Genomic DNA, 24,563 nt, shown 5'->3' with positions numbered 1-24,563 from the left:
TGAAGACTCTTGAGAACTTTCCGATCAAGCCATTGCCTAACAAAGTGACAATCATTCTCTATATGTTTGGTTCGCTCATGGAAAACAGGGTTGGTGGCTATATAGATAGCTGCAGTACTGTCAGAGAAGAGAACTGGCGTTTGAACTCGAGGAACCTTCAAGTCATTCATCAACTTAATGAGCCAAATCATCTCTTTAGATGCACTGTTCAATGCTCGATACTCTGCTTCTGCAGAAGAGCAAGAGACCGTATCCTGTTTCTTGGAGCGCCAAGAGATCAGTGAGTCACCAAGAAACATCGAAAGACCTGTAGTTGAACGACGACTATCACGGCAAGAAGACCAGTCTGCATCGGCAAAACCTTTAAGAGAAAGATCAGGTGAAGCCGAGTAGAATAATCCTTGTCCCACAGTGCCTTTGCTGTACTGTAAAACTCTATAAGCAGCCTTAAGATGAGGCGTACGAGGAGCAGATGAGAACTGACATAACGTGTTGACTGCAAAAGTGATGTCCGGACGAGTTATAGTCAGATACATCAACCTTCCAACAAGACTGCGATAACGCTCAGGCTCATCAATCAACTCTCCATCTTTGAGAGCCAAATGTAGATTTGGAACCATAGGAGTAGAAGTAGGTTTGCAACCCAACATTCCAGTAGGAGTCAGTATCTCCAGAGCATATTTACGCTGACATAAAGAAATACCCTGACTTGTACGAGCTATCTCCAATCCCAAAAAATACTTAAGAGCACCCAAATCTCTGAGTTTGAACTGTTGTTCAAGGTCTTGTATCAACTGTCTAGACTTCAGATCACTTGTACTAGCCACAATGATGCCATCCACGTAGACTAAAACAGCAAGGAAATGACCATCTTGAAATGATTTCAAGAACAGAGTATGATCACTTGTCCCTGTTGTGAATCCAAGACGTGATAATGCAGCAGAGAACTTGAGAAACCACTGTCTAGATGCTTGTTTCAACCCATAAATATATTTCTTCAAACGGAAAACATCAGTCTTAGACAGTGTGAGACCTTTCCTCTCTGCATATCCATCCGGTATCTTCATATAGATTTCTTCATCTAACTCACCATTCAAAAACGCATTCGAGATGTCGAGTTGATGAAGAAACCAATTCCTTGAAGCTGCAACTTTCAAAAGAAACCGCACAGTCGTGAGTTTAGCAACATGTGAGAACGTTTCTGTATAATCCAATCCCTCCTTTTGAGTAAACCCTTTAGCAACTACACGAACTTTGCGTCTCTCAAGTGTACCATCAGCATGAAACTTCAAAGAATAGAACACTTTGCAACCAACTGCTTTCTTCCCAGTCGGCAAAGTAGCCATCTCCCAAGTTCCAGTTGATTCCATTGCTCCAAATTCCTTATCAACTGCTTCACACCACTCTTTAGAGTCCTTTGCCTCAGAATAAGATTGAGGAATGGGAATTTTGGTGATTTGGTTGATGTATGAAAGGTAAGAAGGAGACAAATTGGAATACGAAAGAGAAGAAGAAATGGGATGAGTAATATTTGTGTTTAAAGAGTAGCAATGATAGTCCTGCAAGTGAGCAGGCTGTTTGCGTGTGCGAGAAGAAATTTGTGGGGGAAGGTTAGAAGATGAAGAAATTTCTGGTGAGATGTTTGTATGGTGGTTACCTGAGGACAAAGTAGAAGGTGGTGTGAAGAGTGGTGTGAAGAGTTTCAAGCTGTCATCAGAAGGAGTAGTAGAAGCCAGCGGAAATATATCTTCGTGAAAGATGACATTTCGTGAAACAGAAATCTTGTTTGACTCCAAGTCGAGAAGTTTGTATCCTTTAACACCTGAGGGATATCCCAGAAGAACACAAGCCTTTGATCTTGGCTGAAACTTGTGTCTCTGTTTCGGTGATGTAGAACCATAGCACAAGCAGCCAAACGTTCGAATCTGATCATAAACCGGAGCCTTACCATTAAGTATCTCGAATGGAGTCTTGTTACCAAGCAAAGGTGAAGGAGTTCTGTTGATAACAAAAGCAGCCGTCAAGACACTATCTCCCCAGTACTCAAGAGGTAACTGAGACTGGAACATGAAAGCTCTGGCAACGTTCAGGAGATGCTGATGCTTCCGTTCTACCACTGAATTCTGTTCTGGTGTTTCTGGGCAAGAGGTATATGAGACAATGCCTTTCTCTTGATAAAACGAAGAGAACTTAAGCTCAGGTGCATTGTCTGATCTAACCGCTTTAACTCTAGTGTTGTACTGATTTTCGACTTGGTTAACAAACGGTGAAAACACCTTTATAACTTCACTTTTTGTACGCAATAAGTAAATCCAAGTGGCGCGATAATGGTCATCCACTATGGTTAAAAAGTACTTGTAACCATCCACAGTCTCAACCGAAAAAGGCCCCCAAACATCTATATGTAGGAGTTCAAAGTTTGCATTACATAAGTTGTTTGGAGAGGGAAAAGAAAGTTTCTTCTGTTTAGCCAAGTGACAAACATGACAAAACGAGTTCCCTTTATTCTTCATCTTTGTAGTTCCTAAAGCTCCAGAGATCATGTCAAGTCTTGAGTAAGATGCATGACCCATCCTGTTGTGCCAAGTACCAATGTCCACAACTGCGTTCACACGTACAGAGGCTTCGTTGATGTTCAGCACATACAGGTTGCCAATCCGTTTACCCAGACCAATCGTCAAGCCCTTGATACGATCCTGTATTTCACAAGAAGAGGGATCAAACATCACTCTGGAACCAAGATCAGTCGTCATTGAGCTTATACTGATGAGGTTAAGACGAAACTCCGGGATGAATAAGACATTCCGTAGAGTAATGTATTCATTTAGCTTGATACTACCAACTCCACTGATCTTGATTAAAGATCCGTTTGGCAGATTGACAGAGCTAGTGATATTTGTGTCAAGAGACACAAAAATATCTTTATCATGAGACACATGATGTGTCGCTCCAGAGTCTAGAATCCAAGAATCATTACACAAGCTATTCTTTGAAACAGTGAGAATACCAATGAAACAAAACGTAGACTGAGAAAAGTTGATACCAGATATCTCATTAGTGTTTTGAGAAGTAGAGGCATCGCCTTGACCAGACGTAGTGGTGTTGCTGTTGTTGCTCTGCAGTTGAGAACTAAACAGAGCAATAAATTGCTGAATTTGATCCTTGGTGAGATTTCCAATCAGATTATCAAGAGGTGCAGGCTTCGCTTCAGGTTTAGAGGACATGTTGGCTGAGGGAGTAGCAGATGTAGGTTTCTGAAACTTCTCAGTTGCTTTGCCTTTTGGTGAGTAACCCGGTGGAAAGCCGTGCTTCTTGTAACAACGCTCCGCAATGTGTCCAACTCTGTTGCAAAATGAACAGATAGGTTTGCCTTTGTGAGCACCCGTCTGAACATAGCAAACACTGGAAGGAGGAGGCTGAGAGGCTGGAGTCTCAGACACTTAGAATGCAGCCGGAGGAGTAGCTATAGAAAAGCTCTTCTGACTGTCATCTTGATCCAAGATGTTGTAGATTTCAGTGAGTGAAGGCAGTGTCTTCTTCATGATGATCTGACGCCTAATCACTGCATACGATTCATTTAGACCAGCCAAAAACTTAACAATTTTAGCACGCTCAGCCTTTTGATAAAGCCGAGCAGCTTTCCCACAAGTACATGGATCATCAGCTTCTTCACAACTCTCTAAACTACTCCACAATGTTTTGAGTTTAGTGAAGTAATCCGAGAGTGATAAAGAGCCTTGACGTAGATCCTGGATTTCTTGGGTAAGATTGTAAGTTCTAGGCAGATTAGTCATATGAAATCTACTATGCAAGTCATTCCACACATCAGTTGCATCATTTAAGCGAAGGATACTGCGATAGATTTGAGTGGATACCGAGTTGAGGATCCATGATTTAACGAGACTGTTGCATCTAGACCATATTCGGAAGTTCAGATCTGAGTCGAGAGGGCGAGGTAACGAGCCATCTACGAAGCCGATCTTGTTCTTCGCGTCAAGAGCAATCTTCATCGCGGCCTCCCAATCATCAAAGTTTGAACCATCGAGTTTGATAGAGATGAGAATCAAACCGGGATGATCAGAAGTATGCATAAAGTACGGAGAATGGATCGAGTCATTGAGATCAACACCAACGAGAGCTCTCGAAGCTTGTAGATCCGGGCCTGCATCTGCCGGAGAAGCTAAGGGAGCGGTGCGATTTGCAATGCGATTCGATCGACGAAGAAACTTCTTCAACGACACCATCGAAGCTTAGGAGATCGTGATCGGAGCTCGAGCAAGAGAGATCGTGACGAAAACACGACGAAATCGAGCTCAAAAATGCTCTGATACCATATCACGATGAGCTTACTTGAGGAAGAAGAAGAAAAATAATATCACAATGTATTTCTTATTTAATAAAATGGATAATGTACAAGTATATATAGTCAGCTATACATTTGTTGTTAACCAACTCTAATCAAACTAAACCACTAAACCGGTACAATCGGTATATACAAACCATTATAAACCAATAGTGTTCATTATCTTATATACCTGTGAACTCATATGTCTGTATATATGTCTAAAATGTTTGGCCATCATACATAGATCTTAAGATACAAAGTCAGATAAGTGAAACTCTAACAACTATGCATCTAATTTAAGAGTTTCCTCAGTTCTCCTAAGTATTAATAAAAAATCTAATGATCAACATATGCTAACGTTTCATTTTTCTCCTCGATAATTTTACGTCGTTTTCTAGTTTTGTTTATTTGTCTCGCAATTATCACCGTAAACATAAAAAGTTACCATCCACAACGTATAGATAACCAGAATCTCCAAAAACACAAGAATGCATTAAATGTATATTTAAAATGAATTTCATGAACTAGTGTTAGATTTAACGAACCATCTGCAAATATAAAGCATTATCAACAAATATTTAAACTCGAAATTAACAAGCTAAATTTTCTAGATAATGTCCAATTACTCTTAACTTCCTATATATGTATAGTCGTATAGATACATATTCTTAATCGATTGGCCAACTATAATAGACCAAAGGCGCATACTTTTCTAATTCCAAGTTTGTAAATTGTTTATATTTCGTGGTAACACAGTTAACAATATAAAATTACAAGTGATTAATTTGGAAACCAACTAAAAACATTCAACAAGTATCCATGCCAACTACTATATAACTTCGCCTCAGTCTTCACTTCTGATCCACAAAAAACTCAAATAATCTAATAGTCAAAAAAAGAAACAATATGAATACCTTTAACCAATCTCGAAACCTAATCCTAGCCACAACCATTTTCCTAGCTTTCATTGTTCGCTTAAGAGCCCAAGACAGCCCACAAGACTTTTTGGCCGCTCACAACCAAGCACGAGCAGCGGTTGGGGTGGATCCTTTAAGCTGGGATGAGACGGTGGCTGCATATGCTCGCGACTACGCAAACCGGCGTGGAGGTGACTGCGCCTTGGAACACTCGAGTGGGCCCTATGGAGAGAACATTGCCCGGAGCGGTGGTGACATGTCAGGCGTTGAAGCAGTCAACATGTGGGTGAACGAGCAGGCTGACTACGATTATGGTTCCAACACATGTGCCTCGGGAAAACAGTGTGGTCACTATACTCAGATCGTGTGGAAAAACTCGGTCAGGATGGGATGTGCAAAAGTGAGATGCGACAACGGTCAAACCTTCATTACTTGCAATTATGATCCTCGAGGTAATTTTGTGGGCGAGTGGCCTTACTAAAAATAGTATCTAAGTCTGAATGTTTCAAAAGTATGTTATATATACATGTGTGTACTATTGTTTATATGTTGTTAAGTTATACCAATCTTCATTATCAGCTTATAATGTTTCGTCTGGGATCAGTCCGCTTTTGTACCATATATGTGTGGATTTTATAATGGAATAAGAAAAATGCAATGCTACGGCTTGCACTTGCTTTGTGTGATATATGAAAATATCTGTCTTGTATGTATATACATGTGTTAGAGCACATACAGTTAGGGTTTTATACCTTACATTTAATATTTTGTAATTAATAAGAAAATAACAACGTGTATTTCATTTTTTCCCTTCAAAATCCCTTGTATACGTGAAATTTAGGAAAGTGCCTTTGGATCCTTTCATGTTCAACGGAAAGTCTCTAACTCATATACTATCTTCCTTACTTCAAATCAAGATTCTTACTAAATAGTTTATGGTGTTGGTATTTAGAATCATTTAACCAATTTTGAGATTTGATTTTATATGCTATAGAAATCCTACCTTTGTAGTTCTAGACTTGATTTACGTACTATAGACTATATATACATGCTATAATATATTTTTAAACTATATACTTTCTCTTTCTCATTTTTCTTTTTTTTTCTAAATATCTAGTTGTGGCCGAACCATAATGATCCCATAACCTTAGCTATTCGAGACATAGGCGGTAAATCGAAGAAACAGTTAAGCCAAAAATACAAGTCATTAGCTTTTCCATCTCTAATGCACAGAAGAAACTAATAATTAGCCGTCCTTGATACGGTGACAGTCATCACTATAAGCTCTATGGACACCTAAACCCCTAAGTACCGTGCGTACACCATTTCACAATGTTTGGAAACTGTTTAAATATAAGTTCTAGTCAAACTTACTTGAAAACGTGGCAACAACTAGGCCATAAACTATCATTTATATACATGTAATTTTGTACACTTACTATAAGTATAGCATCACAAAACACAAGGAACTACTTGACTTCTCATCAACCATTGAAAATGTTTCGTAAGGTCTCTATATAATCCTTTCTTCTCTCTTACTTCTCATCAACTACTTGACTCAAATCGATGTTTCTTTCGCAGAATATTCTCAGTATTCGCAGTCCCATGACTCTCCTGACAGCTACCTTAGACCACACAATGTAGCCCGAGCCTTGGTAAGAGTCAAGCCTCTAAGATGGGACTTCGGCCTAGCCATTGTGGCTCAGGACTACATCAAACCAACTAGCAGCCGGTCCATGCAGCCTCCAGCATTCCTCTAGACCATATGGAGAGAACCTTGCAATGGGCAGTGGAGACATGTCAGCAGCTCAGGCTGTTGCGATGTGGATATATGAAAAGTCGTATTATGATTATTACTCAAACTCGTGCCACGGTTCAGCTTGTGGGCACTACACGCAGGTCGTGTGGCGTGGCTCTGCTCGGTTGTGGTAAGGGTATGTGTGCCAATGGTGCAAGTATTATTGTGTGTAACTATGACTCTTCGGGCAATTATATTGGAACTAAACCATATTGATTTCAAATTCAATTGATGAATGTGTAAAAGGAATGTCGTGCTACTTTATTTTGTCTAGGTTTCAGTACATGAGAAAACATTACTTCTTTTTCAGTGAAATTATCTAAATTCAAAGTGTTAACCGACGTATATTTTGAGTGCATGATCGAATGATGAGAAGCTTACAGTATATGGTGAATGTTCAAACAATGTATAACAATGTTTTTATAGAAAAATAGGTAAAGGAATCTTGTCCTGAATATTTTCTAATTCTTGGTTCTTGGTTGGCCGATCCAAGATAGGTATGATTTGAGAAAGAAGTGGTTTAATTCGATCTCTTCCGACTCCGACACAACCGGTTTTATAGAGTTTTTTGGGTCAAAATAAAGCTTTTATTTTCGAATTTTGCTAAAATATTTACAGTGTAAAATATTATGGATATCAATAGACCCAATAATTCAAATTAAGAGAACTAAATTCAAATAAGCCCAGTTATGAGTCCAAAAACAGCATAGCGTAGGAAGCAATGAATATGATGGCCCACCAACGACCCAATTGAAGGAAAGTATTTCCAGCGTCTCTAAAATCAGTCTTATTTTTATATTTTCAAAAGTTAAAAGCTTATCATATTAGAAATTCAAGTTTTAATTTTCCATTTTCTGTATTTACTATATTGATTAACTTTAGTTACAATTTATATTTATTTATAAAGTAGTTTTTTAAAATAAATTAATTAAAACTGAAAACAAAAAAAATGACTATCTAAAATGTTTAATTTTCATCTAAGATCTTTATAATACTTAAATATATATTTTATTTTATTTTTTAACATACTCAAACATAATACATGGGAAATGATATTTACTGAACCTAAAATACATCAGTATTAAAAATGAAATGTGAAAATCAACATTTCATAAATAATATAACCTACAAAAATAGTACAAGGGTCCAAGAAAATTCTAAACTCAAATAAGGCAAAATAATTTCTGATCTACAAAAATGCAAAAAAAATTTGGTAATCTTAGAAAAGCATTAGTATACCTTGATCCTTGCTCCGTAAGCTCTTTTGCTAATTCTAGCGATTTGATTCCGCCTTCATCGAGCGTAGATACTTTTTCTTGTTTGGGTCATCGAACCAGCTTCAAACCTTGTGGCGTACCTAAACATCATCCAATGTATTTCTTAGTTTCGTCAGATGCTTCTTGAACTCAGCTTGGATATCAATCATTGCGACGAAGGCCGGTCACTGAGACCTTTAATGACAGTAATATTCTTGTATTGAGTGTGACTTACTGATTCGAAAGGTCTTTTAATATTTCTGTTGTATTTAAGATTATATAACGATTAGTTAGGAATTGGAAAATGTTTAAACTTTAAACCATTTGAACTTTAAAAAGGAAAAAAATTGGAAAATATTTAAACCATTTTAACTTTAAAAAGATAATTAAACACTTATCAGGTCATACTACTATTACACATCTATTTAGGGCTGGGCAAATAAACCGAATTCGATTCAATAAAAATGAATCAGAACCGATCTGAACCCGACATAAATACCGAATGAATCTTGTTTTTTGGTATTTCGGGTTATGGGTATTACCCGAACCAAACCCGTATATAAATAGATATCCGATAGAACCCGGAACATTCAAAACCCCAAAAATATCTATACCAAACATAATCTCAATTCATAATATGTATTCAAAATACATTCAGATATACTGAACATCTGAAATATTTATCTATTACATAAAAGTTGGTGGTTCTAATACATGAAGATTGATGATTAAAGGTGGTTATTGAATTTTGAAATATTTAGATTTTGTTTTTCGGTAAAATATGTTTCTCATTTCATGAAGTCGTACTTTTCGTTTTATGATTTCCCTTTCGTTTGATTTTGAATGATCGTGGTTGATATTCCTTTCTTATTTTTAAATCGATTTTGTTTATGTTTTGGTTACAAAAAGGTACAAATTAGGTATTCGAAACAAAAAAAAAACAATTTTACTTATGTTTTGGTTACAAAGTATGTATAAATCAGATATTTTTAAACCGAAGAACCGATTGAGATCCAAACCAGAAAGTACATTGAATTGTACCGGTTCTTTGTAGATTTATTTGGTCCGGTCCTGGATTTTGTCAAATCCCATCTCGGTTGATGTAATAAAATGATTGAATGTCACATTTATATCAAGTATATATGTCTAAAATAATGATATGATAAGGTGATTATTATACTAACCAGTATAAAAAACCATCAATAAATTATACTAACCAGTATAACAAAACCTTCAATAATTTTATAAAAGATAGATCAATATTATTTTTTTGATGGATTTTTGGTTTGTTGATTGTATGGTTTATCTTACTAATTAGACAGAGAAATAAATATTTAGAAAAAATATGCAAAAGACTAGAGAAATATTAGCAAAAATTTAATTAAAAAACAAAATGATAACGAAAAAATAAGAAGAGGCATAAGAAAATGCATAATATGAATTGGAAAAATTAATGTGATAATTACATATATAATTCCACAAATATTTTTTATTACTAAATATACATTAGTATTCTTACATCAAATTTATGGAAACTTTACGACATTCTTTACATAATATATTTTTTCATGCAGTATTTATATCGTAAATTTGTGGACAACCACCTAGTTTTATATTATAAGTACCTATTTTGAATGAGTCATATACACACACTAAATCAAATTATTTGAATGGGTTGGATAAAGTAAAAATATATGAAAAGTAAAAGGGTTTATTCCATGTTTAATTGTACTTATCAGTTTTGGTACATTTAGTTTTAAAATTTTAAACGTAAATAAACAAGTATCAAGTATTACCAAATAACTTGTAAGTATTAAAAATATAGACAAGTACTTAATTACAAGTACTTGACCGGATCAAGTATAAATACAAGCTAAAAATTCTAATACTCGCACAAGGTATGTTAAGCAGAGAGTAGGGCAAAAAGACCAAGTACCCGACTTGCGCCCAAACCTAGTTTAGATAGCTTTCACCCAGGAGCTTTTAAAACCCGTGGATCAAAATGAGGTTAACTATATTCTTCGCTATACTCATGGCGTTTCGCGAGCACCGAGCGAAGCTCAAAAGGAACAAGACGACAGCTCCAAACCGCCTAACCGTGGCCTGGATATTCAATAGCGGACACCAATACAGGCTCCTATACCATCCATATCCCGACTACAGCGCCTTCCCTCTTCCCGCACTGTCAGTTCCACCACCACCAGATCTACTACCTATCATTGGTACTCCAGTGCCAGTTATTCTGTTTACCGGAATCATCAGTTAATTAATTATATTGGTTATCTTATCTCTCGGTTTTTAGTATTTTCTGTAGTTTGGCAATTATGTAAGAACTGTTGGACTCTTTTACTGTGCTAAAATAAATAACAAGAAGTTACAGTATTAAGTTACCTTGTGTTCTTCTTACTCTTCTTTCAATCTAAATTAAAAACAAAAAACTATATGAAAGGCAAACAAACAAACTCTATATTCTTCCCTTTTTAACTCGAAGTTGTAGTCTAAGCCAGGGCTCTAGCTTGCAAAACTAAAATTAAACCCACTTCATGGTTATTGCCGATGAAAAACAATATTAGTATTTGATACAATTTAGTTCTATATCTAATTTTTATTAATAAAAAATAATTAGAAATTGGAAAATGTTTAAACCATCTTTTATGTTTAAAAAGAGCATGTTGAACATTAAAAAAAAAAGAGAGCACATATTAGATCATCAAGTGTGTAGTTGTTCAACCAACAAATGTATATTTCTTAGACTAATGTGGTCTTATTCCGTTCTCTAGTCCACTTTGACAACTTGAAGAATGATTCATACACATTAGATTTTTAAATGCTAGAAACATTTCCTCACAAACCATCTTACAATAGATGAATTTGAAATAATCCTATACTCCAGTTTATTTTAGTATTATTTTCATTTTCATGATTAGGATAATATACTTTATTATTAATTTTAGTTTCATGATTACAGTGAAGTCTGAAAATTGAGCAAAAAAAACAAACTAAGATTACATTATTATTGCAATAATTTGTTTGATATGGATAAAAAAAATTTGTGAATAATTGGAAATAATTCCCCAAGAATAAATAATAAAAAAATAAGGGAATAGACAATAGTCATCGCTTCACCCTCTTTGCGTTGTCTGGGCCTTACCTCTGTCCTTCACACTCTTTCCTTCTCCAAAGCTTTTCTCTTTGTTCCCTTCACTATAAACTCTCTCCGTAGATTTATCGAAGCTCAAACTCTTTTCTCTGTCTCCTTTCTCTCAGGTAAACTATCTCTCCAACTCTTATCTACTCTCTTCCTCACATAACTGCAATTTGCTTTCCAGCTGTCTCTGAATCTGATTCTTCTCCTTCATTCATTCTCCTTTGTTTTTTGATTATATAAATCTAAGCTGTTTTTGAGAAATGGGTTCTTGATTTAACTCCTAAAGATCAAAGCTTTAGTTGACCATGTTGTCTCCTCTACTTCTCCTACAACATGCTCTTCTTTTGTGATTTGTCTACAAATTTTAGGGGTTTTAGGTTCTCAGTTTCAGTTTGTGTACTTTGGTTTAGTTCTCTTTAAAATCTCTACTTAAATTTGCATCATGGTTGCAATAAATTGCTCTTTTACTCTTTTTTTTTTTGCATGTCACAAGCTCTGTTTTTTCCACCACTAGTTCACTTAGGTGGTTGCTTGTCTTTTTTTTCTGTAAAAAGCTGTTACCTTTATATTGTCACAGGTTGAAAGAACTATTTTGTATAGCTGTGAGAAGATTTTAAGAGTGTTTGTTGAAAGATGAAGAAAACATCATCAAGCAGGAGCCAAAGAGGGAGCAGAGGTATCAAAGGGAAGCATGTCCTGCAGATATGCGTTCTGCTTGGAGTTTGCATCTGGCTAATCTATCAAGTGAAGTATTCTCATGATAAGAAGAAGGAGTTCTATGAGACTGATGTCAAGAAGTTGTCTGAGAAGGAAGATGGGTTGGTGAAGCTTGGGAGAAAAGATCTTCTCCCCGGTTATCATAACCAGGACGAGAATGAGAAGCATGTGGAAGAAGATGAGGATGAAGAGGAGAAAGAGAGCAAGAGTAAAGCAGAGAATGGTACTCGTGAAGAGGAGGAAGAGAAGGAAGAAGATGAAGTAGCTGAGGAGGATGAAGAAGATAAGAGCAAGCTGGGAGAGGAAGTAGTTGAAGAGGATGAGGACGAAAACAAACATGAGGAAGATGAGATTGATGAACAAGATCAAAGCAAAACCGCTGGAGAGAAGGATGATGAATCGCTTGAAGAAGAGAAGGAGAAAGAGACTAATCATGCAGATGAGATTGATATGACCGTTGACGAGGCGCGCGAGGAGCATTACAAGGCTGATGATGCTTCCAGTGCGGTGTCTCATGAGTCTCGGATTCTGAACACTGAGAAGCTGAAAGAAACTTCTGATAATTCAACAGGAACAGCTCAGGAGAACAACAACTCCAACGCCACTGTAATAAGCGAGGTTGAGATTCAGAAGGAACCTATCTTGGAGAAAACAGCCACAGAAGTGAAAGATGGTGACAGTGAATCCTCCACTTCCGAAGCAAAAAGCGTGGTAACTGAACCGAGAGGTGAAACAGCAGTTAATGGCAATTCAACAGAAGCAGTTCTTGAAGCTTCAGGGTTTCTGCAGAATGAAACAAGAATCATGCAAGAACGGAGTCAAGAAGATGGTGCACAGCCTTCGGGAGCCTCTGATGTACAGACTGTCGTCAAACTTGAGCAGCCACGTGATGAATCTGCTGCCAACATCACTGTTTCTGCAAACATTACCAACGTAAATCCCATTCAAGATGACTCCAGGAACTCGACTTCAGAGTCTTCTGTAATTGAAAACATCTCAGGCTCGAACACAACGGAGGTGAAGGAGAATACAAGGTCTGATGGTGATGAAGAAACAGTTGAATATAAGGAAAGTTCAAACCATTTCTCCACAACAGAGCAAACGGAAGAAGCAGATGATACTACTCCTGAAAGCACAATGTTGCAAGAAGAGAGAGAAGCTCTCACTGATACACAAACTCTGCCGGATATAAAATCAGAAGGGAATGAAGAAGATGAAGAAGAAGCCATCTCAGCAGAGTAAATGAAAACTGGATAAGTTACTGTGAATGTTTTCTGCTTTTGCAGCTATGTCTTCTTCTAAGTATAAGCTTAAGAAAAGTAATCAGTGTCTGTTGTTTTTGTTAGTTCCCAAAACTGTATATTAATCTTCAACTTTGGCTACGGATTTGCTTTTACTAGTCGACAGGATAACTAAGTTCGACCTCACAGGATTTAATAATTCAACATGCTCTGCAACTACCTAATGCAACCATACTCATCCGAGCCAAGTATAATCATTCCGGACCAAAGAACAAGTATTGAATTGAACCAAACACTTAACGGCTATGAATGCAAAGTGGGGAAGGTCGAAGAGACATTGTCGGGACGAGAATAGTAGCCAACAGAGGAAAAGGTTACGTTTTTAGAGACAGGGGAAGAGTTGAAGATATCAATTTGATCGAACCGGTTTAATTAGTTTGGTTTATACTTAAACCGAAATTGGTTAAAATACAATAGCAACTTCACTATAATTTGTTCTTGTGTGTTTGTTATTTTAAAAACTCAGGAGAATCACTAATCAAAAACTTGTTATCTGATAAAAGCTTTTCCAAAAGGTGAGAGAGCTAGCTCTGTACAAATACATAATAATTAGTCATTAATTATTCTCTTTTTTTTTTCCTTCACTGCTCTTACATCAGTTTAAAAACCAAACCCTCCTTAGAAGAAGAAACATCTGATACCTCTCCTCTCCTCTCCTCTCCTCTCTCCCAAAGTTTTCATTTACAGTGTCTCTTCTTATTATGTTTCGCTTGCGCCAGATTGTGGAAGAAGTCTACAACTACTGGCTCGTAATCTGGCATCTTTCCGTAACCTGCAAAAAATGGATTTTCAAAAAGTTACATTTGTCTGCTTCTCCGACAGAATCATATTCAAACTTACTCAAGAGATTCAAATGCAAAGACTTGCCGGGGAAATAATTGATGTCAATAACAGAAAACACGTTCTTGCTCCCATGTTCTCTGATCATGTCTATGTTGAAAAGCCGAAGTCCCTATATCAATACAAAGTAACAAGTTGAGAAAACAAAGAAACAAACTCCAAGTGGGAAAAATGTGAAATGTTATATACCAATAAGGTTCGTAGCTCTTTCACAAGGGCTTCGAGGAAAGGTTTTGGAGGCAGCTCAGCAACACTAGGTTCCAAGTCTGCGTTATCCGCTGAAGCAGCTGCAGATGAAACCCTTGGGAATTTGAAGACGCCGTCAGCTTTGGCTTTGTCGCAGTTACTCACGTTTGGTAGAGAGAACCGTCTCACCACTTTTATGATATCACCCACCACAAAAACCTTGAACATAACTCCACCTTCATGCACCAAAACAATTGAATGAATGAAGATGCATTTTAGTATTTAAATATGACAACTTCTGTACTAAAAGTGTAATGTTAAACTCAATAGTACCATGATTAACAAACTCTTGCAGGATTAAAGGAGGTTCAAGCTCTGCCAGCGAGCGCTTGTCATAAGCTAAGAACAACTGATGTGACTTTGCAGTTCCATCGATCCAGAGTGGCTTTGCAACTGAGACAAAGTTGGAACCAATTATATCACTTTGCTAATAATCATCATTTTGAGTGGCATGAATATTGTTGTACCTAGTGGAAATTTAAGACCAGCTTCAACAACTCTATCGGCACTAGATGCTGAATCATTCAAGACAACCAATTGCTTTGGAACATAAATGCTGCCTACAAGGGATTTACCAAAGCAAAGGATTACTTACAGAGTAGTTTAAAATAAAGTTCTTGAATATCTAATGTCAAAAAGAATTATTACCACCGCAATCTGACAGATTCAAATCTGACATGCCCTGAAGCATCGATTGTCGATTATATATACGCTTTATTGCACTTGGAGGATCAAGCACAGTCACTTCCGGGTGTTTCTGCTGGTAATCCTACAAACATAGCGAAAGCAAAACATGAGACTCTATAACAAGATACTGAGTTTGACAACAATATTAATCTAAGTGTGTGTAAGGAACCAAAAAGGTAAACAATTTCACGAACCTCAATAACCTCTTGCCACTCTTTTCCCAGTAACTGCAAGTGCACAATCATATATAACTCTTTAGACTTCCAGCAAATAAAGAAAAGGTTCATTTGAAAGCATTCTTAGTTCCCACAAACCTTGTGCAAAACGACATCAAATGGTCCTTGTTCAGAAAGTGGACGGTTCAAATCAATGGGGACAAAGCAAATGCCTTTTCTCCTAAAACAGACACAAAAGTAGTACTGTTAGGCGCTTTGTTCAAAAACTCAACTGGAAAAATAAAAAAAGGATGAAAGCTATGGTTTGATTAGAAAGAAGCTGAAAGAAGTATTAGACCAGATATCAAACTGAAGAAAAACCTAACTATTAAACCCTTTTGTTTTAAGAGATTCTAGAACACAATATTATAAGCAGAATCAGTCATTGTTTAAATTAAAACACCCATGTGGCTGAAGAAGAAGGCAAAACAATCAAAAGTTTATTATATTTCTGTAGAAAGGCTAAAGTCAAACTTCAACAGAGACTAAATGATCCAAAAGGATTTATTCAAGGAATATTCCTCCCATAGAAAAAAGGTTCCTGATACCACAAGTATACTGTATACTAAGTGTAAGCAAGGACTAGATAAAAGGACAAAAACATGGGCAAATGACAAGTCATAATAGCTAGTGCCTAGTGGCTATGGTCCTCCACAACATAATCATGCAAACCAAACCAAAACAAGAGCAAGGAAACAAGAACCAAATCTAAGCTAAAATGTCAAAGTCCTAAAAATCCAACCTTTTTTGAAAATTTGAAAGGAACAGTGGTCTCAGGATAAGAAACAAAACAACTTGTTGGAAACTAAGTTAAGCACGTATGTAAAAATAGATCAATGTTCCGTTTCATTACCTAGCCATGTATTCAAGCTTGGGCTGCAAGAAACTCTTCTTCTTCTTGGAAGTCAGAGCATACCCCACGACGAGTTTCTGCGTCTGCTGAAACAGTGGTCGCTCGACATGAAACGGCACCGTTTCGTTCACCACTTCTCCGTCGTCGCCTCCGCGCGGCGGCGGCACCAAGTTCTCGCCTTCCAATCGCATACCGATGTCGTCGAATCCACCACCGCAGGAGAACCCTAGATTGCACGTTATCCTCAAATCGCGCCTCAATCTGGCGGTTTCGATATCTCCGGAAGCGAGAGTCCCAAACATTTTCTGGAGTGATGGGTAAGAAGAAAAGGAGATCTTTTTTTTAAGATCCGACAAATATTAAATCTCCGGGAACAGGCTCTGCTGCTCTACAGTTTGATAAAAGGAGCAAGAGAGAGAGAGAGATGCGCCGGACACTATACGTGTTCGGTCAAGAGTTCAGAAAGCGAGAGAAAATGAGATTTGTGAGAATGTTGAGGGGAAAGATTAGACTCGGAATCAAGTATTTATAGGAGAAGATACATTGAAAAAAAAAAATTGCAGAGAAAAAAAAAGGGGATATTTACAGTGAAATGGTTCGTTCCCAAAGCTTTGCTGATATTTTTTTTTTAGCTGCCAGAGTTTCTCCAAAACGACAATACTTTATTCTATTTCTCTATCCTTTTTCTTTTTCGAATTCCACCTAATTTATCGTCAATGAATTCCACGTAGCCTCTACATAAATCCATTTTATAAAGTATCAAACAAATATTCAAAAAAAAAAAATTCATACAGGATGTCAAAAAAAAAATTCATACAGTATATGTGTTAAAGTAAAAAATCATATCGTTATCCCGTCACTACTTCAATTGTTCACATATATTAATAACAAGTAAATATATTTTGTTTATTATTATTATTATTTTTTAATTAGTGTAAAATTTTATTTGATTCCTAACAAAAGTCTACCATTTATATTCTTATATTTAAATTTATGTTTTACTTTTGAAGAAAAATGTATTAGTTAGAGTTAAAACATCAATTTTGTATATAATAAAAAATGATAAAACACCAGTGTTTTGTATAAAAAAATATATTCTCTTCGTTTCTAAAAGTTCTATGTTTTAAAAAAAAATTGTTACAAAAAAATACATTTTTATGTTTTTAATATTATTGATTAATCATAAATTGTACATTTCGAAAAATATAATTGTAACTAATAAATTTTATTCGTTAAAAATATCGGGGAGTATTTGTTTTCGTGCCACCACGACATGCAATCTGTAATTTACAATCAGTTGCAAATCTCGTAAATTATTAGTCATTTTACTATTGTGAGACTAGTCGATTAGTCGCAAATCTTGATTTTATGTTAGTTCACAGAATCGATGCAAACGAACGATAACAATTAATTGCTTATTTATTGTTTTTTAATTTTTTTGAGCAAAATACTGGCAAAACATCTTGGTTTCTATTTATCACACTAAATATATAGTGTGATACTAGTTAACATCTTGGTGATAGTTAATGTCTGTCTGGATGATAGTTAACATCTTGGTTTCTATGTATCACACTAAATATATAAGTTTCATGAACATCCAAATTTTAATAACTAACATAGATATCATCTAGATAAACATATCATCTGGATATATACCTTGTAGTACTAATTCCATTATGGTAGCGACTTTTTGGTTGAACCGTACGTCTTATTTCCATCTGCAACATCTTCAAAATCCGTAAATGTGTTATTTGTAAGATTGAAGGGGAAAAAATCAAACATGAAGAATGATAGTTCAAACGACAAATACAATTTTTTTTATAATTTAACAATACTTAAAATTTCTAGAGAGAAAAGCTTTGCCAACCTCTTTTCGGTATGAAAGCTTTCCCCACCTTATGTTTAGCAATGCTGTTTGTTTAAGTCTATTTTTATGTTCTGTGCGTTTGTTTGTCGCAATGATATATAATTCTTTTTATATATATTATATCGCTGACTTTTTCAGTGAAAAAGAGTTGCCATGAGTTCCGTGGGGACTGCGACGGCCCCTTGAGCAGGCTCGAAGTCTAGAGTTGGGGCTATTAGGGTTCTATGGTACTCGATATTGGAAGATTTGGATAAGCTCGTTTGTTTATATAATTGTTCGCACCCGCATGCATATTTGATAGTAATCGTACGTGCCCACTACTGAATTATTTAAGAAAAACTTTGATATCTCATATCTGTCGATTTGTTTATTGGTACACACAAAAGTTAAGAGAAAGCAATTAATATTTTATGATATGGAAAAGAAAATGTTGCAAAATGTCTAACAGATAACTTGAAGATCTTTTTCTGCTGGGTCAGGTCTTAGATCACATTTAATTTAAAATAATAAATTGTAAAGGTTAAGTCTATTGATTTCCAACTTATATCATATTTTAACATATAAAAGTTATTGATAAATGTAATTTACTTTACAGGAATACATATCTATACACAACATGCGAGGGATCGGAATATGCTCTCTTTGTTAGGCACAATAGTCTCTTTTTCTCTCAAAGTTTAGATAGATTAAACCAAATATTAAATTACATAATCATTGCTTCATAAGTAGTACCTAGTAAGCCTTTTTCATGTTTACAAAAAGCTAATTTAGTTGTCATTGACCATAGTGAAATATTCATGTTTTAGTATCTTGAAAAAAAAATTACCATTATATATAGGTGTTACCATTGATTTGTTTTCATATACCAGTCATTTTCTATTGTGTGGCCTTTTTTTTAACACTTCTATTTTGTGTTTAGATTACCAAAATACAATTTCTAATATGTTGTTTTGACCTAATACTTTAGGTAGATACATTTTTAGCATAGATTGAATGAATCATTTTTCATTTTTGTTTTTGTTTCCGTTTTCAACTGATATGTAAAACATGTGATTCTAGAATACATTTGCATATGGTGCAGATAGAATACGATACTTGATGTAATAGATATGTATACGTTGACATGACTTATCAGGTGCTGACGATTAACTAATTGTGGAATCATATACCGAGTTGACTATCGCTCTGGTCGGAGATATATATATGTTCATATTTGCGAGAATATGATGTGATCGTTGCTTACAAAGTAATGCATATGCTTTTATTCTACTACATCTGACAGTTGACTTCCATATAAGAGTCTAGTTCTCTATTTTTGGTGAATGGGATAATTGAATACGTCAAGGTGAGGAAAATTAAAACGTCTGTAGAAATATGCAGGACAACATGGAAATAATACAGTTATACTTATTCTTCTTCCTTTTTTGAACTTTCAGTTATACTTATTCGATTGATTGTTACTTACGAAAGAATGTATATGCGAGATGATCATCTAATTAACATGGGTGTTGTTTCACCTAACATATTTGGTCATAGTGAAATCCGCAATGTAAAGGTGAACTACTATAAGTCGGGTGTACGTATGTATCTTCTTCTTTTTTTGACTAATGTATCTTCTAATCTTCATTAAATTGTTTTTAATAAGAGTTTGGATTTGGGATCCAAATCGATAGTAAGTTGACGATGCTGCCCGACATATATTTCTTTTTATTCTTACAAGTTACAAGCCGATTCGTATATCTTTTTAATTGAAATTGTAACTATTTATTTTGAAAATAGAATATATATAGACAAATTTTATACAGCACCTGGTTACATAATATATGCATTATGTTGTGTTGTCTCTGTGTAAATATGTGTACCACTAAGTGCGAATAAAAGGTACATAGAACATCAAACTTCAAAATGCATCTTAGTGGAATTTCATACACCCACTAATCTTTTGGCATTATTGTCTACTTTTAGCCTTTATGAGTGTTTACTTGGTTTTTGTTTTAGGTGCAACATATGCTGATGTATCGTCATTTGTAAGTGCATTAGAACATATCATCCTCTTTAAATATCAACTTTAATTATAAACTTATCCTTTCTCTCTTTCTCTCTCTAATCTCTATCGTTAATATTGTTTAACAGTAAGTAATAACTAGTTACAAAACGTTCTTATAGATTTATATCTCTATCATTTCTCTCTTATGAGGTCGTCTCTCGTTCAAATTTCATTCCTGAATACATGATTATGAGTTATACTCAAGGTTAACAAAAAAAGAAGGTCTTCAGATTCAGATAGTGAATTCTATTATAACCGACCCGTTAGGCGTATAACACGATTGAATATATTATATTAAGCTAACAACAAATCCAATAGAAGGAGCTGGCATAGAGATCGATAGATTTGTAGTCTTGGGAGTTGGCATATAAATCAATTCGAATCTGAGCGGGGTTTTTTATATTACCAGAGCCAAAAAAAAAGTAATTGTATATAGACATGTTTCATTATTTTTATACAAAACAACAAAACCACCCCTATAACCTGTAAACTCCGTGCTTCATTTGTATTCTTTTTGGACCATATGTGTAGAGTAGGGCAATTTAAGCAAACTATATCCTGACTAAACAACCATAACCCAAATATACGACCGCTAATTGAGATTTTAGTTAAATTCTAAAAAAAAAATTATAAAACGATAACGTGAAGTAACTGTCAGGGATTGAAATATGTATCGCATGCATATCTCATGGAGAGCGATGTTCGGACAAGTGACAATGAAATCGAGGGACTGTTTGCGGTAGCAAGCTTTTACTTGGTATCGGCTGGAGTAAGGCAAAAGGATTTGCATTCTCTTTGTCGCATCAATCTTCCAGATCAGAGAAAAATTAAATTAAGAGTGACGAAAGCCTTGCTTGAAAGGTAAATGGTATGATTCTGTAATATGGTTTTGTATTTATTTGGAAAACTAAGATACAGTGTCACCGAATCCCATTTAATTGGAATGCTACAAACATTACATTCTTTTACTTACTAAATCATCAGACAATGCCAATGCACATCATATCCAGTGTAACTCACTCCTATAATCATCTGTGGTTTTATTGTCTTCCAAGAACCTAAATCAATTTTGGCTTTCAGAAGTCAGAAACTTGTTTTTTTGAAGCACAAAGCGAATTAATCATGACGCTGGTTGCACCCCGTTCCATGCACGTGGGTCGTCAGCAAGTTCATTGATCCGGTTGTTGCGACTTTCTTGTACGTATGCTACACCAGCCCAAAGTCCTCGTATAAGTAGAATGCTCGTAAATACAATAGTCCCAAGCGTACAAGCTACCTGTATTCCACCACAAAATTACATTAAAACCCAATGATCCAACATGAAAAAGCTAACAACACTGCTTTACGTTAAGTAACTAACACAAATGGTTGTCTCTTGAAGACATTAAAAATACTGAAGAATATACCCTTTATTAGCTCATTCAAATACAGAGAATCAAGTCTTGCACCGTAAATGCAGATATGAAAAAGGATTTTAATCTAAAATAAATATTTTCAAAATGAAATACAGAAGGGAGAGTCAAGTAATGAAAGAAAATTCAATACTATTCTCTTCCATAAAACAGAGAGAGAGAGACGGTACTTAATTTGAGTTAACACTTTCTATCTAATTGACTTTGTATTAACCATAAAACTAGATTCACTGCAACAACTCATTAACACTGCTCTTAGCTTGATACTAGCCTCTCTCTGTTCTCTTCAAACTCATGCTTTTCCCAAAGACGGTGATTCCGACAACCAAGATATAGCAATCAACTATAAGGCAACAAAACAATCCACTACAGGACTATAAAGCATGGTAAGAAAATTGATAGTGTTCAAAGACCCAAGTTTCAACGTTAAGATTATATTATTTACCTCGAGAAAGGCCTTCAAGATCCACAGAAATGCAAGTATAAGTACACCGTTCACTGAGAATCCCACCTATATTTGAATCTTAAATCAGATCAGAGTGATTATTCATCAGTGTAAAATCGAAAAGGACGAGACTTTACCAGCTTGGTGGAGATGGAAACAGGCAAAACAGATCGGACGGCTTTCCTAGCTCTCTTGGAGACTTTTCTGAAGACATTCTCGACGAACCTAAGCAAAAGATCCAAGCTTCTGTCTTCTTCCTCTTCCTCCTCCTCCTGCTCGTCTTCGTCCTCTCCATATTCCTCATCGATCCCATACTCCGGTCTGATCTTCCGGTTCCAGCTCCGATCACCGTCTACGAAACCATCCCTCCTCCCCTGTTGAAAACCCAGAAACAGTTCAGATGCTGGATCATCGTTACATATACAAGTAAGACAAAGACAGAAGTCGGATATATACGTTGATGAAGTCGCGGGGTCGCCGGGAAGCAAAAAGAGAAGTAGAAGGAGGAGGATCAGGGGTTCTGGAGATGATTAGGGTTCCGGGAGTGGAGATGAAGAAGGAGAGAGGCGATCGTGATCGGGTTGAGAGAAGAACGAGAGAAGACGGCGATGATATTGATGCGGACAGTGGCATCGTTCTTTACGAATCAGACCAGACCACTCTGTTTTTTTTTCCTTTTTGCCTTCTCTCTGTTTTGTAATGAAATGTTTACTTCTTTAGCTTGGGCCATGTTTATATGGGCCATAATACAATCTGGCCCATTAGGTTTGGTTAATCATAAACATTGTATCCAATCCAACGTGAACCTCGTGTTAATAATTTTCTGATTTATAGAATTTATACTTTAAAAATTTGAGTTATATATTAAAGTGTTAAATTTTTTGTTTGTTTTGACTTAACAAAAATGTACATAGGAGAGAAAACTTAATAGCCAGTTAAGTTTGCTACACTATGACAAGAAAAACTGCAATTGAAGTGTTGTAAACCAAGAGTTACATAAGGGAGGCTACAAGGAAAAGCTCGTTTGTGGCGAAATTGCAAAAAAAAAAAAAAAAATCTCAACTATTGGAGATTTGAGAACCTTTCTTTGGTCGTATATCTTCATTTTGGGTTTTTTCTATGGCATTTTTTTCCTCTAGCCCTTCCTTTCTTACTTGAATACAAGTTTCTTCTAATTTGTCCAAAATAGCTGCTCTTCATTTCGATCTTCACACTAAAAACCACCTCCTAATGAAGTATAACGTTTTAGTCAGAGTTGAATATATATGCATACACTTGGTAAAGTAAGAAGAGTAAACAAGTAGTTAATATCTATATAATAGTATATATTTTACTTAACTGGTTATCTAGTATCTTGTCTCCATTTGCAAATAACCATATTGTTCTTGAAATGCTGCTTTGTCCTACTTGTTTGATAAACAAACACCCACAGTGAGTCTCTTGAGACAAGTCAATTGTACTCAACAGAATCTCACTGGTAGAAGAAAAGAGAGAGGGAGAAACCTGAATGTGAGTTGCCGAGAAGCCTTGCGAATAATCCAATGTACTCTCTGGAAAGGTTTGCTCTATCTTATTATCACCCGCACTTTGCTGCAAGATCTACAATAAATATACACAGTACAAACGACAAAATCAATGCCCTCTCATTTAAAAGTCTTTGTGTTTTAACACTGCTATGGATATAATACATCTACTACGAAAATAAAAATAACAAAAATGATATTTCACTCTAAAAGAAATAGTTATGAGTAATGGACTATTACACTTGGCTTTACAGAATTAATTTGAAAATAAAAGACTTACATGAGAACTAGCAGTATCATCAAGAACCGAGTTCGTTTTCTCATAATTTCTTCTTTTCTTTTCACTCTTGTTCTGTTTCTTGGGACCAACACTGTTTAACTTTTTCACAGAATCTTCCTCACAAATATTCCTTGGGCCAGAAGATGCATCTGACATCATCGACAAATCTTCTTCTTCATCTTCTTCTGGATGCACATAGTTTTGACTCCATGAATCTTTGCTTCTTCTTCCGTTTTCAAACCCATTGATGTCTTTGAAACAAGAAGAACTTGGAAAAGAAGAAACAGAATGGTCTAAGTACAAAGTCCATCCTGACTCGCATCCACTACTCCATTCTGATGAACCCAACATTTTCCTTCTTTTTTTATTGTGTTTTGTAAAAGAAAATAACTCTCTTTTTTAGGTTCTTGAGATTGAACTGTTGTGTGGAGAAAGATTTAAGAGAAAATCTGTGGGTGAAGTATCGACTTGATTTATACACATGCATCTATACCTCTCCATGTGTGATGTCCTTTGTATTTCATTGTTTAATTTTTATTCAACTGTATGGTCCTATCTTCAACAGGTACGGAGTATATCTTATTTTAACTTATTATCATCGTCTCCTACTTCTTGTGCCTATTAATTTTCAAAGCTTAGGTTGGTCTAATAATGTTGGCTCTTGTT

At 35.7% G+C, this 24,563-nt stretch overlaps 5 protein-coding genes and 1 pseudogene across 7 annotated transcripts; 3 read left to right on the top strand and 3 right to left on the bottom strand.

Annotated features, from left to right (window-relative positions):
• The first annotated feature begins 5,224 nt into the window (after nucleotides 1-5,224).
• On the top strand, nucleotides 5,225-5,958 carry LOC108830313 (pathogenesis-related protein 1-like). The gene has a single exon (XM_018603913.2). The coding sequence runs from the start codon at nucleotides 5,252-5,254 to the stop codon at nucleotides 5,741-5,743; it is 492 nt and encodes a 163-aa protein (XP_018459415.1). The 5' UTR covers nucleotides 5,225-5,251; the 3' UTR covers nucleotides 5,744-5,958.
• An 801-nt stretch (nucleotides 5,959-6,759) lies between these two features.
• LOC108830317 (pathogenesis-related protein 1-like) lies at nucleotides 6,760-7,276 on the top strand (annotated as a pseudogene).
• Nucleotides 7,277-11,426: 4,150 nt separating this feature from the next.
• On the top strand, nucleotides 11,427-13,563 carry LOC108830301 (uncharacterized). The gene is made up of 2 exons (XM_018603899.2): nucleotides 11,427-11,583; nucleotides 12,042-13,563. Exon 2 carries the CDS (start codon nucleotides 12,098-12,100, stop codon nucleotides 13,421-13,423), a length of 1,326 nt encoding a protein of 441 aa, XP_018459401.1. The 5' UTR covers nucleotides 11,427-11,583; nucleotides 12,042-12,097; the 3' UTR covers nucleotides 13,424-13,563.
• A 390-nt stretch (nucleotides 13,564-13,953) lies between these two features.
• On the bottom strand, nucleotides 13,954-16,904 carry LOC108830306 (inositol-tetrakisphosphate 1-kinase 2-like). Of its 2 annotated transcripts, none has more exons than XM_018603905.2 (9): nucleotides 16,324-16,904; nucleotides 15,570-15,651; nucleotides 15,450-15,482; nucleotides 15,217-15,337; nucleotides 15,036-15,128; nucleotides 14,842-14,961; nucleotides 14,512-14,744; nucleotides 14,323-14,434; nucleotides 13,954-14,254 (listed from the first exon to the last, which is right to left on the bottom strand). In XM_018603905.2, exons 1-9 carry the CDS (start codon nucleotides 16,623-16,625, stop codon nucleotides 14,160-14,162), a joined length of 1,191 nt encoding a protein of 396 aa, XP_018459407.1. In that variant the 5' UTR covers nucleotides 16,626-16,904; the 3' UTR covers nucleotides 13,954-14,159. The 2 variants fall into 2 exon arrangements, with proteins under 2 accessions (XP_018459407.1, XP_018459408.1); XM_018603906.2 differs by having other exon boundaries at nucleotides 14,350-14,434; nucleotides 16,324-16,903.
• Nucleotides 16,905-21,111: 4,207 nt separating this feature from the next.
• On the bottom strand, nucleotides 21,112-22,777 carry LOC108830309 (protein SHORT HYPOCOTYL IN WHITE LIGHT 1). Its single transcript, XM_018603910.2, has 4 exons — nucleotides 22,551-22,777; nucleotides 22,232-22,468; nucleotides 22,095-22,160; nucleotides 21,112-21,513 (listed from the first exon to the last, which is right to left on the bottom strand). Exons 1-4 carry the CDS (start codon nucleotides 22,725-22,727, stop codon nucleotides 21,358-21,360), a joined length of 636 nt encoding a protein of 211 aa, XP_018459412.1. The 5' UTR covers nucleotides 22,728-22,777; the 3' UTR covers nucleotides 21,112-21,357.
• Nucleotides 22,778-23,043: 266 nt separating this feature from the next.
• LOC108853520 (protein SOB FIVE-LIKE 5-like) lies at nucleotides 23,044-24,395 on the bottom strand. Of its 2 annotated transcripts, XM_018626934.2 has the most exons (4): nucleotides 23,898-24,390; nucleotides 23,598-23,693; nucleotides 23,434-23,497; nucleotides 23,044-23,321 (listed from the first exon to the last, which is right to left on the bottom strand). In XM_018626934.2, the coding sequence occupies exons 1-3, from the start codon at nucleotides 24,246-24,248 to the stop codon at nucleotides 23,441-23,443; spliced, it is 504 nt and encodes a 167-aa protein (XP_018482436.1). In that variant the 5' UTR covers nucleotides 24,249-24,390; the 3' UTR covers nucleotides 23,044-23,321; nucleotides 23,434-23,440. The 2 variants fall into 2 exon arrangements, with proteins under 2 accessions (XP_018482436.1, XP_056863589.1); XM_057007609.1 differs by lacking the exon at nucleotides 23,434-23,497 and having other exon boundaries at nucleotides 23,898-24,395.
• Between the last annotated feature and the right edge of the window lie 168 nt (nucleotides 24,396-24,563).

Source organism: Raphanus sativus, chromosome 4, assembly GCF_000801105.2.
Source record: "Raphanus sativus cultivar WK10039 chromosome 4, ASM80110v3, whole genome shotgun sequence".
NCBI lineage: Eukaryota > Viridiplantae > Streptophyta > Magnoliopsida > Brassicales > Brassicaceae > Raphanus > Raphanus sativus.
Note: the sequence above shows the minus strand (reverse complement) of the source record. Positions and strands in the feature narration are given on the sequence as shown.

Coding starts and splice junctions, on each gene's coding strand:
- LOC108830313 (XM_018603913.2), top strand. CDS start 5,252: ATGAATACCTTTAACCAATCTCGAAACCTAATCCTAGCCACAACCATT.
- LOC108830301 (XM_018603899.2), top strand. CDS start 12,098: ATGAAGAAAACATCATCAAGCAGGAGCCAAAGAGGGAGCAGAGGTATC.
- LOC108830306 (XM_018603905.2), bottom strand. CDS start 16,625: ATGTTTGGGACTCTCGCTTCCGGAGATATCGAAACCGCCAGATTGAGG. Junction 15,129..15,216: donor GAATCTGTCAGATTGCGGTG/GTAATAATTCTT, acceptor AATCCCTTGTAG/GCAGCATTTATGTTCCAAAG. Junction 14,745..14,841: donor GCAAGAGTTTGTTAATCATG/GTACTATTGAGT, acceptor TGGTGCATGAAG/GTGGAGTTATGTTCAAGGTT.
- LOC108830309 (XM_018603910.2), bottom strand. CDS start 22,727: ATGCCACTGTCCGCATCAATATCATCGCCGTCTTCTCTCGTTCTTCTC. Junction 22,469..22,550: donor GACCCCGCGACTTCATCAAC/GTATATATCCGA, acceptor GGTTTTCAACAG/GGGAGGAGGGATGGTTTCGT. Junction 21,514..22,094: donor TCTTGAAGGCCTTTCTCGAG/GTAAATAATATA, acceptor GGTGGAATACAG/GTAGCTTGTACGCTTGGGAC.
- LOC108853520 (XM_057007609.1), bottom strand. CDS start 24,248: ATGTTGGGTTCATCAGAATGGAGTAGTGGATGCGAGTCAGGATGGACT. Junction 23,694..23,897: donor ATGATACTGCTAGTTCTCAT/GTAAGTCTTTTA, acceptor TATTTATTGTAG/ATCTTGCAGCAAAGTGCGGG. Junction 23,322..23,597: donor TCTCGGCAACTCACATTCAG/GTTTCTCCCTCT, acceptor ATACTTCATTAG/GAGGTGGTTTTTAGTGTGAA.